Source organism: Hibiscus syriacus, unplaced genomic scaffold (genome assembly GCF_006381635.1).
Source record: "Hibiscus syriacus cultivar Baekdansim isolate YM2019G1 unplaced genomic scaffold, ASM638163v2 tig00110328_pilon, whole genome shotgun sequence".
NCBI classification, from domain to species: Eukaryota; Viridiplantae; Streptophyta; class Magnoliopsida; order Malvales; family Malvaceae; genus Hibiscus; species Hibiscus syriacus.
In genome coordinates, this window is record NW_024062685.1 from 6,217,179 (window position 1) to 6,231,389 (window position 14,211).

The 14,211-nt window shown below is 37.7% G+C and overlaps 2 protein-coding genes and 2 pseudogenes across 2 annotated transcripts; 2 read left to right on the plus strand and 2 right to left on the minus strand.

The window, feature by feature from the left end:
- Nucleotides 1-398: 398 nt before the first annotated feature.
- Nucleotides 399-2,692, minus strand: LOC120118327 (annotated as a pseudogene).
- Nucleotides 2,693-3,350: 658 nt separating this feature from the next.
- On the plus strand, nucleotides 3,351-4,200 carry LOC120118567 (protein MKS1-like). Its single transcript, XM_039138592.1, has one exon. The coding sequence runs from the start codon at nucleotides 3,444-3,446 to the stop codon at nucleotides 4,080-4,082; it is 639 nt and encodes a 212-aa protein (XP_038994523.1). The 5' UTR covers nucleotides 3,351-3,443; the 3' UTR covers nucleotides 4,083-4,200.
- A 579-nt stretch (nucleotides 4,201-4,779) lies between these two features.
- LOC120118568 (uridylate kinase-like) lies at nucleotides 4,780-6,758 on the minus strand. Its single transcript, XM_039138593.1, has 4 exons — nucleotides 6,504-6,758; nucleotides 5,866-6,039; nucleotides 5,597-5,732; nucleotides 4,780-5,028 (listed from the first exon to the last, which is right to left on the minus strand). The coding sequence occupies exons 1-3, from the start codon at nucleotides 6,727-6,729 to the stop codon at nucleotides 5,623-5,625; spliced, it is 510 nt and encodes a 169-aa protein (XP_038994524.1). The 5' UTR covers nucleotides 6,730-6,758; the 3' UTR covers nucleotides 4,780-5,028; nucleotides 5,597-5,622.
- Nucleotides 6,759-8,578: 1,820 nt separating this feature from the next.
- On the plus strand, nucleotides 8,579-13,654 carry LOC120118566 (annotated as a pseudogene).
- The last annotated feature ends 557 nt before the right edge of the window (nucleotides 13,655-14,211 follow it).

Sequence of the window (14,211 nt, forward strand, 5' to 3'; positions counted from 1 at the left end):
ATTTTTTTCATTTTAACTACATTTTTGTATTATCTTTCTTAGAACAATAATTTTTTTATGTATTTTTTTGTTTAATTGGTGTTTGATATACAATAACATTATATTCTTATTATAAATTTAAATATTTTTCGTATTATAAAATTTCTTATAAACTTTATTATTTTATATTTACATAATTCACCTGTTCAATTTATGTAATATTTTTTTACTGATTAAATTTTATTTAGTTATTTAATATATATTTATTTATTATATTAAAAACTTGTTTTTTTAATTTTCAAAAACTGTAAATAAAAATATTTTATAAAAAAAATAAAAACAAAAAATATTTTCTGAAACCAAACACAATCTTGTTATTAATAAAAAAAATTACTCATACATAGATATGAATGCCCACAATAACGTTGCTTGGCAGCTAACGAAAGCAACGCGTCGAAGATCGGGAAGAACCCGATCGACACAATTTCTTCTTCGGCTTGTCAAAGATTCCAGGTCCATAAGTAGAAATGAAAATCTCCACACCAAAGGGAACTGCAGCAATGCGAACAGAGTAATCGGCATACTAGCCAGCAAGCTGATCGGAAACGAAACCCACGCTATTCTTTCACGCAGAACAATGTGCAAAGCCACCCCAAAGCTTATCATCATGGTCGCCAGCGAGAAGAAAAGAATGGAAAGTCCAGCCATCAGCTTCGTCGGCACCGTCGTCAGGAAATCCTCTTCCCTGTATCGAGACGTCAGTATTCCCAGGAACATCAGCAACGACGTCGTGGAGCTGAAAAGCGATAACGCGTCGGATATTATGTAAACCAAGGAGGAGTTTCGGTTCAAGTAGATCGGTACGCCGGAGTTATGGTATCCGCCGGGGGCCGTAAACACAGCCGAGAACATAATCGCGACAATGAGGGCGGTGACCACGGTGCATGATTCGGTAGTGTCCTTGGTCCATTGCTCCCCTTGTTCCACTAGTTTCTTATGATGATCCGAGAACAATGCTCGAGGTGTTTTGAAATGGTTGTTGATCATCTCCTTGTACTTGGGCTGCACGACTCTCTCCACTTCCTGCAAGTTAAATCAATCCCATGAAAACTATATAAGAAAATCTAGTGTATACATGTAACATGTTTGTTGAATCGACCACCTTGAACCATTGAAGCTCCCTTTGCATCTGCAGAGCCGCACCCGAAACACGATCGAGCAGAGACGAAGGGGCTAAGAACGCTGCCTGATGTAACATGTTGTTACAGTCCTTATCCCAGTGAGTAGCCAGGGAGTGTTGCTTGGCACCCATTTTATATATAAGGCTGAAACGAAAAATATGTGCCGGTCTTTGTCGTTGTCGAACCATACCACTTCAGGATAATGCTTCATAATCTCGGTGACAAACTCCACAATCCCTTGCTTGATGGCTTCGAATAGAGATTTTTTCACCAGAGCTTCCAGTTTTATCACGCTTTCCAAATTCGATACCTCTCGGCAGATGCACGTTAGAAGCTATTTGGCTTGAAGGTGCGTAAGCTTTAACTCATATATGCTCGTAAAGCCCGGTACTGATGGCGAGAACTAGATTAGTCAGACTAAATAAAATACGAAAGGTGTAGGCATGCAAAGTTGCTTGTTTCTTACCAGATGGTTTTAGGCCTTTCCAGAAAATTTTTGCTAGTTGGTGACGAACTGCAAAAATGAAACCAGAACTTCAACACATGAACAAACTTGTTGATGTTGTGGATCTAAAACAATAATGCTTTTACATAATAATGTACCTCGCTTAGTGAAGCTCCTTCGATGGGGCGCACCCCAGTGGGGCCTTTCGATGTCTCCCGAAACGATGAGAGATGCCTTTTCCGGATTTAATGAATACCTGAGATCAAGATAGTTTGATCAATGTAACGACTATGTATCAGAAATTTCCGTATCGTTTGAACCGACGACGATTTACCAAGTACCAACATTTATAAGTCCAACGCAGCCAAAATGAAAGCTGAGTTCCACTCGGGAATGCAGATGGTTTTTGAGCCAATATTTGCAGGGTTGTCTTTATCAGTGTCTTTGGCTGACGGTAGCGCTGGAGTAGATCCAAAGCAATATCTAAAGATAGGAACAATTAATGAAACAGTGTTTTCGGACAAAGGGTCGGAGGCTACGGACGTTCACCTGGAACATCTATCTCGAACCTCCGATCCTCTTACTTGTATCACAAGTATTCAATAGAGATGATGGAAAAAAGAAAACAATCCTGTTGTTTTTTGCATACCATAAAATTCATCCATAATGCAAGCAGTGAGAAAAATAACTCCATGGTTTGTATTTATGGGATCAAGCTCTTCAATGGGATCTCCAAGTAAAACTACTGCACTAGATCTCTATGTCCATAGAGAGTAACAACAACAAGGGATCTGATCATAATCATTCGGAATCGTAAGCAAGTGTCTATTCTTTTCCGCCAATAACTTGGCAATCTCCGTGACTCCTCCGATGGCGGCGAAATTAAGGGCGGTCGCACCAAGTCTCTGTTTAACTGCTACATCTTCTGCCGACATGCGCCCACCAACTCCTACGGCTAGACCGCGATGTGAAGGGCGGTGTCTCCATCGGGCGAAAGGCTACCGTACAATGCGTTGGGATACTGGTCCAGGAACCTCTTGGTAGCTTCCAAATCACCACTATCCACTGCTTTGTACAACGGGAGATGTTAAGTGGCATGGCTCGTTGATCTCACATAAGGAGGGCCAAATCACCATGGGTAGCTACCAATGGCCTCATTTTCTTATGGATAAACAGCCTATTTTTGAAAAATTGAAAGTTCTTAATATTATGTAAGAACAATATGATGAAAACACAAAGCAAACCAAAATTTTCATATCATCATGTGCAAAGAAAAATGTATATGCAACATATGATTTCATTTATTATCACTTACAGGCTATATTTTCCAGGCCTTTTGCACTGCAAGCATGAACTGAATGCACTCAGATATTGGACAACCCAAAAGCATACATGAAGAAACAAGGATATAATCTCAGTAGTATATTTTTATTCCTCCAACGATCCAAAAAAATTATACATCGGGAACGTATCACGTCTAATCCCCACAAGCAGTAGCTTCTTCTACTTTTCTCTACAAAATGCTAACATTCTTGTTGATGAAATTGCTTTTGTGCCATACAAGTACAAACAAAGAATAAGTAATGGGAGGGTATTGAAGAGTAAAATGCTTGTGGCTGAAAGAAGGTTCTTATTAAGTATGAAAAGGAAATAATAATTTGGCAGAAAATAAGAAAATTCTAATGGCATTGACTATTCTTAATCTTCGTGTTTTCCAAAAGTCAAAAAATGTTTGCCCCCAAAGTGTTCACTTCATCTACCAAGAATTTTGGTCCTCACTTTCACTTCTCCTTCCCCCGCAAAAAAATCTCCCCTTTCTACGCCGCTCATCATCCGCCATGGATTCTCAGTTTCCAGCCGGCGGAACAACCCCAAAGCGTCCGCTACAAATCCAAGGTCCGCGCCCAACGCCACTAAAAGTCAACAAAGACTCCCATAAAATCAGAAAACCGCCTCACCCACCACCGCACGCCGCAGCTTCCGGCCCTCCACTAGCCGCAGCAGCAGCAGATCAACGCCGTCAGCCTGTCATCATCTATGCCGTCTCACCCAAAGTCATCCACGCCGAAGAATCCGAGTTCATGTCCATCGTCCAACGCTACACGGGACTTTCATCCGGCAATTTCTCCGGAGCCGGCGACGTATCCCCTGCGGCGAGGTTGGCAGTGACGGAAAAGGCGAGTCCGAGTCCGAGAGAGAAGATACCGGACTCGTGGATTATGGGGGATGGTGGGATGGAAGAGGGTCTGATTCGACCGCCGACGGGGATACTCTCACCTGCACCGGAGACGTTGCCGGCGGTATCGACGGGGAGTTTCTTTACACCAGCTTCGGAAGCGAGAATGATGTCGCCTTGGCACGGTTGGAGCCCGATGATACACGGAAGCGCGTTCATGGCTAGCCCTTCAACATTGCTTTCGGGGCCTTTAATTTCTTCTCCAAATTCCGACATTTTTGCTCAAATTTGGAACTTTTAGCTATTTTTTCCAATATCCGAATCAAATTTTGGGTTTACAAATTTGGGGGTTCTATTATTAGATTAGATTAGATCAGATTCAGGGGCTTCCTTCAAATAGTAATAATCTTAATTAATAATATCTCAATGTACCAACTTTTTTTTCCACATATAGTATTGTAGAGAGAATTAGGGTAGGATGACTAATTTGATCTCAAGGGATTTTGTGTCTCTGCAACTCATTTTATTTTTTTGTGAATTGTAATTGTAGGATATGGGGATTTCTTGGATAATGGAGACTGATTTTTCTTTGTTATTTTATGTTCACAGGATGATTCTGCTCAACCATATGATTGACGGCCTTTAATTTGTTGTATTTCCCCCATTTTAATCACTTTTCTCTAAAATTACTAATGCTTATGAACAAAATTAACAGGCAGTTCATGATACTCTACCATCGAGTAGCCAAAAGGGAATGTTGTTATTCGTAAAAGATCTAGGTTTAAGTAATTATGTATACACGATGTATGTGTGTTGTCAACGAATAAAAAAATTTTGGAAAAATATCTCCAGATTCCAAATTCCAAGCATAGAAAGATTTTCTACAGTGATGACATTGTGAACAAATCACTGCATTTTGTCCAACATGCTGCCCTAAAGCTTGCACCGACCCAAAATCTGGAATGTATAGATAGATGTAGACATATAAAGATGTGTACCTTTCTCAAATTTGATCCCATGCCATTGAGTGCAACCTGGTGGTCCATTTCTCAATTATCATGTTGGAGTTTTCTTCCATTTTCCACAAAAACCTAAGATACTTTCTTTGACATAAACCATAGATGTGAATGCCATTTGCAGAGGAAGTAACGGCAGCCGAGCAATGTCCGCTATCGAGTAAATGACCACGTTTATGTTATGGTAAACATTTGTACAAGTTATGCCTTTTTGCCACCAATTTCTGGAACCTGGGAGAAGAAAACATACGAAGCATTCAAAATCGACGACGACATCATAGGTAAATACAAGCCAGTCTTTCACAGTAGAAAATGTCGAGAGTCGAAGCAGCTAGCATAATGAAACAACCAGGAGGTCCCTTGGCAACTAGGGCTCCAATGAACTCTCTAATTTGTCTTCTTTAAACCTTGGATCTCTAGAACAAGTAAATGTACTGATAATATAAGAACAGAAATAACAAGCAAAAATATAATACTTTTATCCCTTGTGCCCCTCACAACTGCTTACCACGAGCATTAAACAAGTTCGGTTAAAAACATGCCAAAAGTCGTTGAAGAATCGCTTGTTCGTTTGAGATTGCTACAAAGTTTGAATAAGACGACATTCTACATATTTTTGTACAAAATCAGCTACTATGATATTCTTAATCGGTCGAAAGAGTGGACCTGAAATTCACACTTCATGGTTTTCATCTCGGTTTTCGAACGGAAACTCTCAGCATGCTTAAGCAATGAAAAACAATCAAATACATTCTTTTTTCTCTTGAAAAATGAAAAGCAAATTAGGAGAAGTCCCTACATGTTAGGAAACTGCAACAGGTATCTTCATGTCCTTGCCACCAACGAGTTCCATGTTCCTCCGATCAATGTACCGACTCTCTCTCCCTTTATTGCTTTTGAAATGTTACCGGGTTTGTTTAGATTGAAGACGACAACTGCATTGAAAGAAAGACAATTAGATGAATTAACTCCTATTCCGTGCAGTTTACTCACTCGACCAACATGCAAATCCCAAATATAATCCACTTCTAAGTTATACCTATGCAGATTACAAAAGTTTAAACATACCGGGAATGTTGTTTTCTTGGCACAGAGTAATGGCAGTCATGTCCATGACGGAGAGATCTTTAGAAGTCACTTCATAAGTTAATGTATCGTGAAGACAAGCACTCGGATTACGCCTAGGATTGTCGTCGTAAACCCCATCAACATTCGTGGCTTTTAGCACAACCTCTGCATTGACTGGGCCAACAAATAGAAGTATAGAACAGTAGTTCTATTCCAAACCATAGCTGTATCTTGGCATTAACAGAACATTTATTGGAAAAAAAAAAGTTAAACAAATTCATATTTTAAGTCTGTTAACACCATTCCAACAAAATTAATCGCCGAGAGATTTATATATAGTATAGTTCAATTCAATAGTGTCAATGGCGTTGGAAATAAAAAATGAATTCAGTTGAAGAATTGTCGAGTCAAGCTCAAGCAGCTCGAGTTATTGAGTGAGCCACCTTACGCATTCTAATACCCTGCTTAAGTAGGTTGAGAGAGAGATTAAACCAGAAGTTTGTTTCTAATATTTGAACTTTTGCTTGAACACCAAAAATGGAGATAAAGTTGGGAACTTGAGCAGTTCAATATTTAGCTCCATCAAGCTCGAGATGAGTTTTGAGCCCCTAATTCCGAATGAAGAAAAAATTACTTACTTTCTGCACAACGAAGGACTGCAGCAGTATCTGTGGTGAAAATCGGATTACCAGTTCCAGCTGCAAAAATGACAACCCTTCCTTTCTCCAAATGCCTCACAGCCCTTCTACGTATATACGACTCTGCAACTTCCGACATACGAAATGCAGTCTGGACACGAGTTGGGATGCCAATACTCTCCATTGTTGCTTGAAGAAATATAGCATTCATTACGGTTGCTAACATTCTGGTAAAACAATGTGGCAATAATACACATAAGAAAGCGAGAGATAAGATTATAGCCATTTAGTTATGGTCTTCGAATTAAAACAAATTTGACAAACTACAAAAAAGGAGTACCATTAAGTACTGTAAATGGTCAATTAAGGAAATAGAATCTCGGTAAAAAAAAAACAGAAAGACATCTCAAACAGATAACAGAAACATCAACTAAAATTGCATGGTTTATACTGTCTGCTTTGCATCATAAACCGTAAGAATGGTCAAGCCCACTCGATCCAAGAAAAATATCACCCCCACCAACTACAATAGCGACCTGTGGACAGGTACTTAAAATGATTGACATATAAAACAAATCAAACAGCGTTGTTTCTAATCTCTTTCAGTTGGCAAGTATATAAATGAAAGAAGAGAGTTCAACTGGCCTCAATGCCCAAGCGTGTCACTGATGCAACCTCCGTTCCAATAGCCATTGTAATCTGTATCCAAGCAGATACTTCGTACTTCAATCATTATAGAGAAAATATAATACAAACTAAAACAATTTATTCACAGCACAAACTTCGGGTCGATGTTTTGCGACTGATCGCCTGCAAGTGCTTCTCCACTTACTTTAAGCAAAACCCTTTGCCATTTATAAGATGGTTTGTCATTCATTTGCATTCCGAAGGGATCCAAGGATGACAAGTGATTATGCCCGCTAAAACAAGGTGATAAAAATGTAGATAGAAAGCGCTTTCAAGGATGTTGAGAACAAAAATGGTGTGTGGGAAGGCTGGAGAGAAGTTCAAGCAAATGTTGAGCAAACCATGGGACCATATCCCACGTATGAATCAAGAATTTCAATTCAGTAACCTTCAAAACAGAAATGAAAGATTGAACTCTCAAGCATAAATGATTATAATAGCATTCTCAATAAGCTAAAAAAAATATGAGGAGAAATCAATAATTCTGCTTCATTAACCACAGAATTATCGAAGGAGATAATCAGTCTCAAGTATTAATTATGAGATAAAATGATTTCTTATGCACGTGAAAGCATCCACCAACATAGCTCAAAACTGAGAATTGTTTAGATAAATTTCTCTCTCATATACCTTTCCCCCCGACCATAATTTATTCACGCTCAACATAAAATCTTGCGTCCGTCCATCCAACTTATACAACATGACTCCAAAGTCCAAATACTATTTTATCGCTCTTGAGAGAATAGTTTTACTATTAGGTATTAAAAAGACAACGTTGTACACAGCTAAAGTCCACCATAAGTTGATAGTTTCCTTATAACAACAATTACATATCATTTTTTTACGTTAGACATAGTAACCTCAACTTTTTATAGAGACTGCAACTGAAAAGGGATTAACGAAAATTGAAAAATATTGTTCAAAGAGCAAATCCATTTCCACTATTTTCCGGTTTCTACTTACATATGTTACACAGTGCAAGAATCTTGGAATTTCCACTTTTCCTCGAAATTAATGTCCACTTATTATCAGAATTATAATAGAATTACCAATATAAGCACATACCATAGAATATTTCGTCAAATTATAACAATACGACTACAAGACCCACACTGAGCATCAAAACTCAAAATACATACCTTCTGTTCATGGGGTCTGGGGAGGAACCCAGCTCAGAAGAAGCGGAACAGTTGATAACCATCCGTCTAAAAGAACGCAGCTGAGTCATGATTAAGCTATCTTGATGATGGGTTTTCACAAGAGCCGCCGAAGTGATAAGCTTTGAAGTTGGGTCATAAACCAGAAGAGAGAAAATAAGCCTACTTTTAGCCGAGACCAAAAAAAATCTCTCCTTTATTTACGTTCATGGGCCAAAAGCCTTCACAAAGAGTTAAAAGCTTGAACCCATAAAAGAACTTAAGAAAGAGCTCGAATACCCTTCCCCCGTCTCACTCTGCACCTCTCTTCCTCCGAAAACAGAAAGCAAAACCCTAGCAGCAATGGCATCCATGCTGGTAACTTCACTTTTCTTCACTCATTTTTCTTGGTGTGTTGAATTGCTTTTTTAACTCTACTAAATCTTCTCTTTTATTCATTTCAGCAACCTCAAATCATTCTTTTGAAAGAAGGGACGGACACTTCCCAGGGGAAGGCGCAGCTAGTCAGCAACATCAACGCTTGCACCGCCGTGGCTGATGTGGTTAGAACGACCCTGGGTCCCAGGGGCATGGACAAACTCATCCACGATGACAAAGGAAATGTCACCATTTCCAACGATGGCGCCACCATCATGAAGCTTCTTGATATTGTCCATCCTGCCGCCAAGATCCTCGTTGATATTGCTAAATCTCAGGACTCAGAGGTCACTCTCGTCGTTCTTTTTCTTTCACTCCTTTTTTTGTTGTAGATTCCGAATCGTTTTCTCTAGTTTTAGTTGAATTGTAGTTAAAATAGTTGCTTGGACCTTGGGTTTTCATTACAAAACTAATATTTTAATTTGAAGTTGGTTTTGTTCAGCATCATGAATCTGCTTGAAGATATTGGTGTTATCGGGATCCACTGTTTTTCATGCTATTTAGTTTGTTTACTTAACTTTCTTGTGTCTTGCAGGTTGGTGATGGTACTACAACTGTTGTACTGCTAGCTGGAGAATTTTTGAAAGAGGCCAAGCCTTTTGTTGAGGATGGAGTCCACCCTCAAAATCTTATTCGCAGTTATCGAACCGCTTGCAATTTGGTGAGTTTGTGTTTTAGCCTCCTTTCATGGTTTAGATGTTGCAGTAGTTTTTATGAGTCTATTTATGCTGAATTTTTACCTAATGGGCAGGCTATTGAGAAGATCAAAGAACTTGCTGTCAGTATAGAGGGGAAAAGTCTAGAAGAGAAGAAAAGCTTGTTAGCTAAATGTGCTGCAACTACACTTTCTTCAAAACTCATTGGTGGAGAAAAGGAGTTCTTTGCATCAATGGTTGTGGATGCTGTTATTGCAATTGGAAATGAAGATAGATTAAATATGATTGGAATTAAGAAGGTAGTCTTCTGTTTCATGCGTCATTGTCAACCTTTTTTTGCCGTTTTTCTTCCCCCCCCCCCCTGATATTTATACTTGGATCTTTTGAAACGACTCCTTAAACTTTGTTAGGGAAATGATGTTTTGGACCCAGTGTGTCTTATATTGCACTATCTTACTTCCTAGCTGTGTGTGGCACTTGGCTGTTCTTTATGTTTAGATTCTCATCCATTAGGGATTTAGCTTCATGTAAGTGTAACTGTTGCAATGTACCTTTAGGAAATGGGGTGGGCATCAATTTGACTTTGATTTTTATAAGGTTTAAAATATGGGTTCAAGTTTATGTCTCTTGTATTAAATACCACTGCAACATCAAAATTGATTATTATTCTTCTTTTGCAAGGTTCCTGGAGGTAATATGAGGGACTCTTTTTTTGGTTAATGGTGTTGCCTTTAAAAAGACATTTTCATATGCTGGTTTCGAACAGCAGCCAAAGAAGTTTTTGAATCCCAAAATACTTCTGTTAAACATTGAGTTGGAACTGAAATCTGAGAAAGAGAATGCCGAGATAAGGTAGTTGTTTTTGCAATCTCTGGTTTGAATTATTTTTCCATAAGTCAGTGTTGACTCTTATCTTTTGTTTTATATGCTACAGACTTTCAGATCCATCACAATATCAATCAATTGTTGATGCAGAATGGAATATCATTTATGACAAGTTGGATAAATGTGTGAAGAGTGGTGCAAAAGTTGTTCTCTCTCGGTTGGCTATTGGTGATTTGGCAACACAGGTGTGAGATTTTGCCTTGATTGTAAATGCTGTATTTGTATTTCTTTAAACATGTCCCTTTAGCTATTCATAACTAACACAATATTTATAAGCATTTTCCTTTTGTGGTTATGTTGCGACTAAATTGAGTTGATACATGTTTTTGGTTGTGAAAATAAGTTTTATCTGGTGACTGCGGAAGACTTATGGCATTCTTCTCTCTTGCTACTTTGCTACCTGCTTGTATGAGTTCTTTTGTTGGACCTTGTAAAAAGTTTATGTAGCCATATTTGGCACTTCGTTATTATGACATATCTATTTATTTCTAGCACCTATGTTATCTATATTGATAGTTTTGCTTTTGCATGGGACTTTGAGAAGTGATGCTTGTCAGTAACTATGACTTTTTATTCTCTCAAGTTTTATTGACCTGAATGTTTGTTGGCAGTATTTTGCCGACAGAGATATTTTCTGCGCTGGTCGTGTAACTGAGGAAGATCTTCACCGGGTGGCTGCTGCAACTGGTGGAACCATACAGACATCCGTTAACAACATAATTGATGAGGTTTATATATACTTATGGAAATGCGGCCAACTCCTCCCCTCCCAAGTTTAACCTTTCCAACTTTTCAGTGCTTATTGAACTTCTTAAATTTAAATTTATTCTTTGTTGCTTTAAAGGTTCTGGGAACATGTGAGGCTTTTGAGGAAAAGCAGGTTGGAAATGAAAGGTTTAATATATTCAGCGGTTGCCCGTCAGGACGGACAGCTACCTTAGTTCTACGTGGTGGAGCTGATCAGGTTTTCATATTTTTACTAGTGTTACATATTAATGTGCATTACTGTTTCATACTGATGTTGGAAACTATATGCATTATTATTTCCAGTTCATTGAAGAAGCTGAGAGGAGCTTACATGATGCAATTATGATTGTTAGAAGAGCTTTGAAGAACTCTACTGTAGTTGCTGGAGGTGGTGCAATAGATGTATGTATTTACAATAACTAGTGAATTGCTAAACATATTCGAAGACAATGTTTGATCTCAATATGTGAAGCTTGCCTTTGCTGGCAGATGGAGATAAGTAGATACTTGAGGCAGCATGCACGCACAATAGCTGGAAAATCTCAACTTTTTATCAACTCTTATGCAAAAGCACTTGAGGTAGGTGTTTCCGCCCTTTGTTTTTTCTTCTTGGCTTAGCCCAAACTGCCACCCATCTTATAGGTTCTTGCAAAGATGGGTCTTGTCCCTAGAATTTGTGAATTTCTCTTCCCCAGTTTCCCCCTAGACTTTGGCCTCCTCTGTACCAAAAAGGGGGGGGGGAGTTATTTTTTGAGTTTTTATGCAAAATAAGTCATTGCTCGACATGCATATACACATGTAGACGAGCCACGACATTAATTTTATGCTAAAGCCTCACGTGATTTTGCTGAACCTTTTGAATTATCATTATATTTTTTTTGAATATGGATGCACAAATTTGAATTTATATATCTTTTCAAAGGGGGCCTGTTGTGTGAATAATTTCCAGAAAAAAAGTTTATTTGATATACCTGTGGGAAGATTTTATATATACAGTTCATTTTCCTTGCTTGTGTATGCTTTTGTTTGGAGATCACTGTATAATGCTGCTGACGTAGTATGACTTTATCAATTCAGGAATGTATGAGAAAACAATTTTTATCACGAGAACAATATATTTGGGAAAGTAGGATGTAACATGGCATTCTATCAAGATAAAACTTCTGCATTTAACTATTGGGAAAATACGTGACATCTTGGTGTTTCTTCTCATCTTCAGGTTATCCCACGCCAGCTTTGTGACAATGCTGGCTTTGACGCAACCGATGTGCTGAACAAATTAAGGCAGAAGCATGCACTTACATCTGGTTTTATTCTTTTCAAAAAATTTCTTTTTTAAAATTTCTTTTTTATCATCTATTCCCTATTGTTATCAGTGAAAGATTCTCCTTTAAACAGTTTGAGGTTCTGGGCAGGTGAGGGTGCACCTTATGGAGTGGACATCAACACTGGTGGAATAGCAGATTCATTTGCAAACTTTGTGTGGGAGCCATCAGTTGTAAAGGTGGCTTGACCAATTTCAAAATCACCCTTAATTTATGTTCTAATCTTAACTTCATAAATTTTGTGTTGCCTCTGGCATCTAAAATGTTTGCTTGACAGATCAATGCCATCAATGCTGCAACTGAGGCTGCATGTCTTATTCTTAGTGTCGACGAGACTGTCAAGAATCCCAAGGTAATGCATTGAAATGATCCCTGTCTAGAAGTACATGCATGCTTTTTTATATTCCGTGGTTTGTCATTTGCTCTTTTTTCTGTGATCCTTCCATCTCTATATTGATTCAATCAGATTGACTTGCGTATACTCTTAGTAGACACAATGAGAAAAAAATTATGATAATGAAACATAGATGAAACTACATTTAAATTTTTGGTTATGATCTCCAGAAAAGTTTAGTTGTTTTCTGCTCAAAAGTAGACTAGAAAGTGCAAATGGGAGTTTTAGTTAGATAAACATTTAATTATTTTCTTTTTTGATCACGTGAAAATGTCCTTAATGAGTCTTGAATCTCAATACAATTAAGAAAACTGGATGATAGTTAAGATGTTGAATTTTTCAATCACCAACGATATGGGTAATCTTCTTGAATTTGAAATTACAGTCGGTCCTTTATTAATGAAAAGAAACTGAAATTGGAAGCATGCTTTATTGGGTTCCTTTAGTAGTTCTTGTGGAACTACTTGTAGGCCTTGTTGTGTTCCCATCCATTTACAGTGTTGTAAAGCTCCTTTATTGCTCTGGTGTGTTTAATTTTGCAGTCGGAGAGTGCACAAGGAGAAGCTGCTGCAAGTGCCATGGGTGGCCGAGGGCGCGGAGGCGGTTTCCCTGGCCGTGGACGCGGAATGAGGAGGCGGTAGAGATTCTCGACACCCCCGGGTTTTTGTTATCAGAATTGGTCTGCCTAATCAGAGACTCAGAGATTTTAGTTAATTTGGCTTTTGTTATTTATTCCTTTGTATTCGGATGTGGGATTGAATGCTTAGCTGCTTCTGTGAAGTGTGGCTGTAGGAAACTATACTCCTTTCATCTGTTTTTCGAAGGGATTTTTGTGTGGACATGAAACCGAATTAAAATCCGATCCCTTTACTCTACGCTAGCATTAAATGTCTTGATCAAAATGTGATTTCAAATTTTGAAAATATTTAATATTTTCAAAATATATTAGATCTATATTATTTATATAATAGATATAAAATTACAAAATTTGGTTCATATAATTTGTCAGATTTAAGTTGGTATTCAAGCAAATGGTGAGATCAAATAGAAAGATCTAACAGAAATAAGAGTTTAAAGATTTGTTAAGTATTTTTAAATTTCAAGACCTCATTTTGAATTTGATGATTCTTTGGGGTTGTGTTATGTTACCACTCTATTTTTTTTTTTAAAATTAAATTTAATTTGGTATGCTTTTCATCGTGGTCTCATTAAATTGAGGAAATATTTATATTCAGTTATCAAATTGAAAAGATATTTAAATAATAAGGTTCATATAGAACGATAAAAAAGTAGGTTTAATGTAAAAATAAGTATTTAAATTATACTTAAAATTAACTTTTTAGTATCTAAAAATTTTTCGTTAAAAATAAGTGTTTAAAGTTTTCTTCCTTTGAGTTTTTATCATTAAAAAAATCAAACTATTAAATGACACATCTTACG

Coding starts and splice junctions, on each gene's coding strand:
- LOC120118567 (XM_039138592.1), top strand. CDS start 3,444: ATGGATTCTCAGTTTCCAGCCGGCGGAACAACCCCAAAGCGTCCGCTA.
- LOC120118568 (XM_039138593.1), bottom strand. CDS start 6,729: ATGTTAGCAACCGTAATGAATGCTATATTTCTTCAAGCAACAATGGAG. Junction 6,040..6,503: donor AGTCCTTCGTTGTGCAGAAA/GTAAGTAATTTT, acceptor TTGTTGGCCCAG/TCAATGCAGAGGTTGTGCTA. Junction 5,733..5,865: donor CCAAGAAAACAACATTCCCG/GTATGTTTAAAC, acceptor CTTTCAATGCAG/TTGTCGTCTTCAATCTAAAC.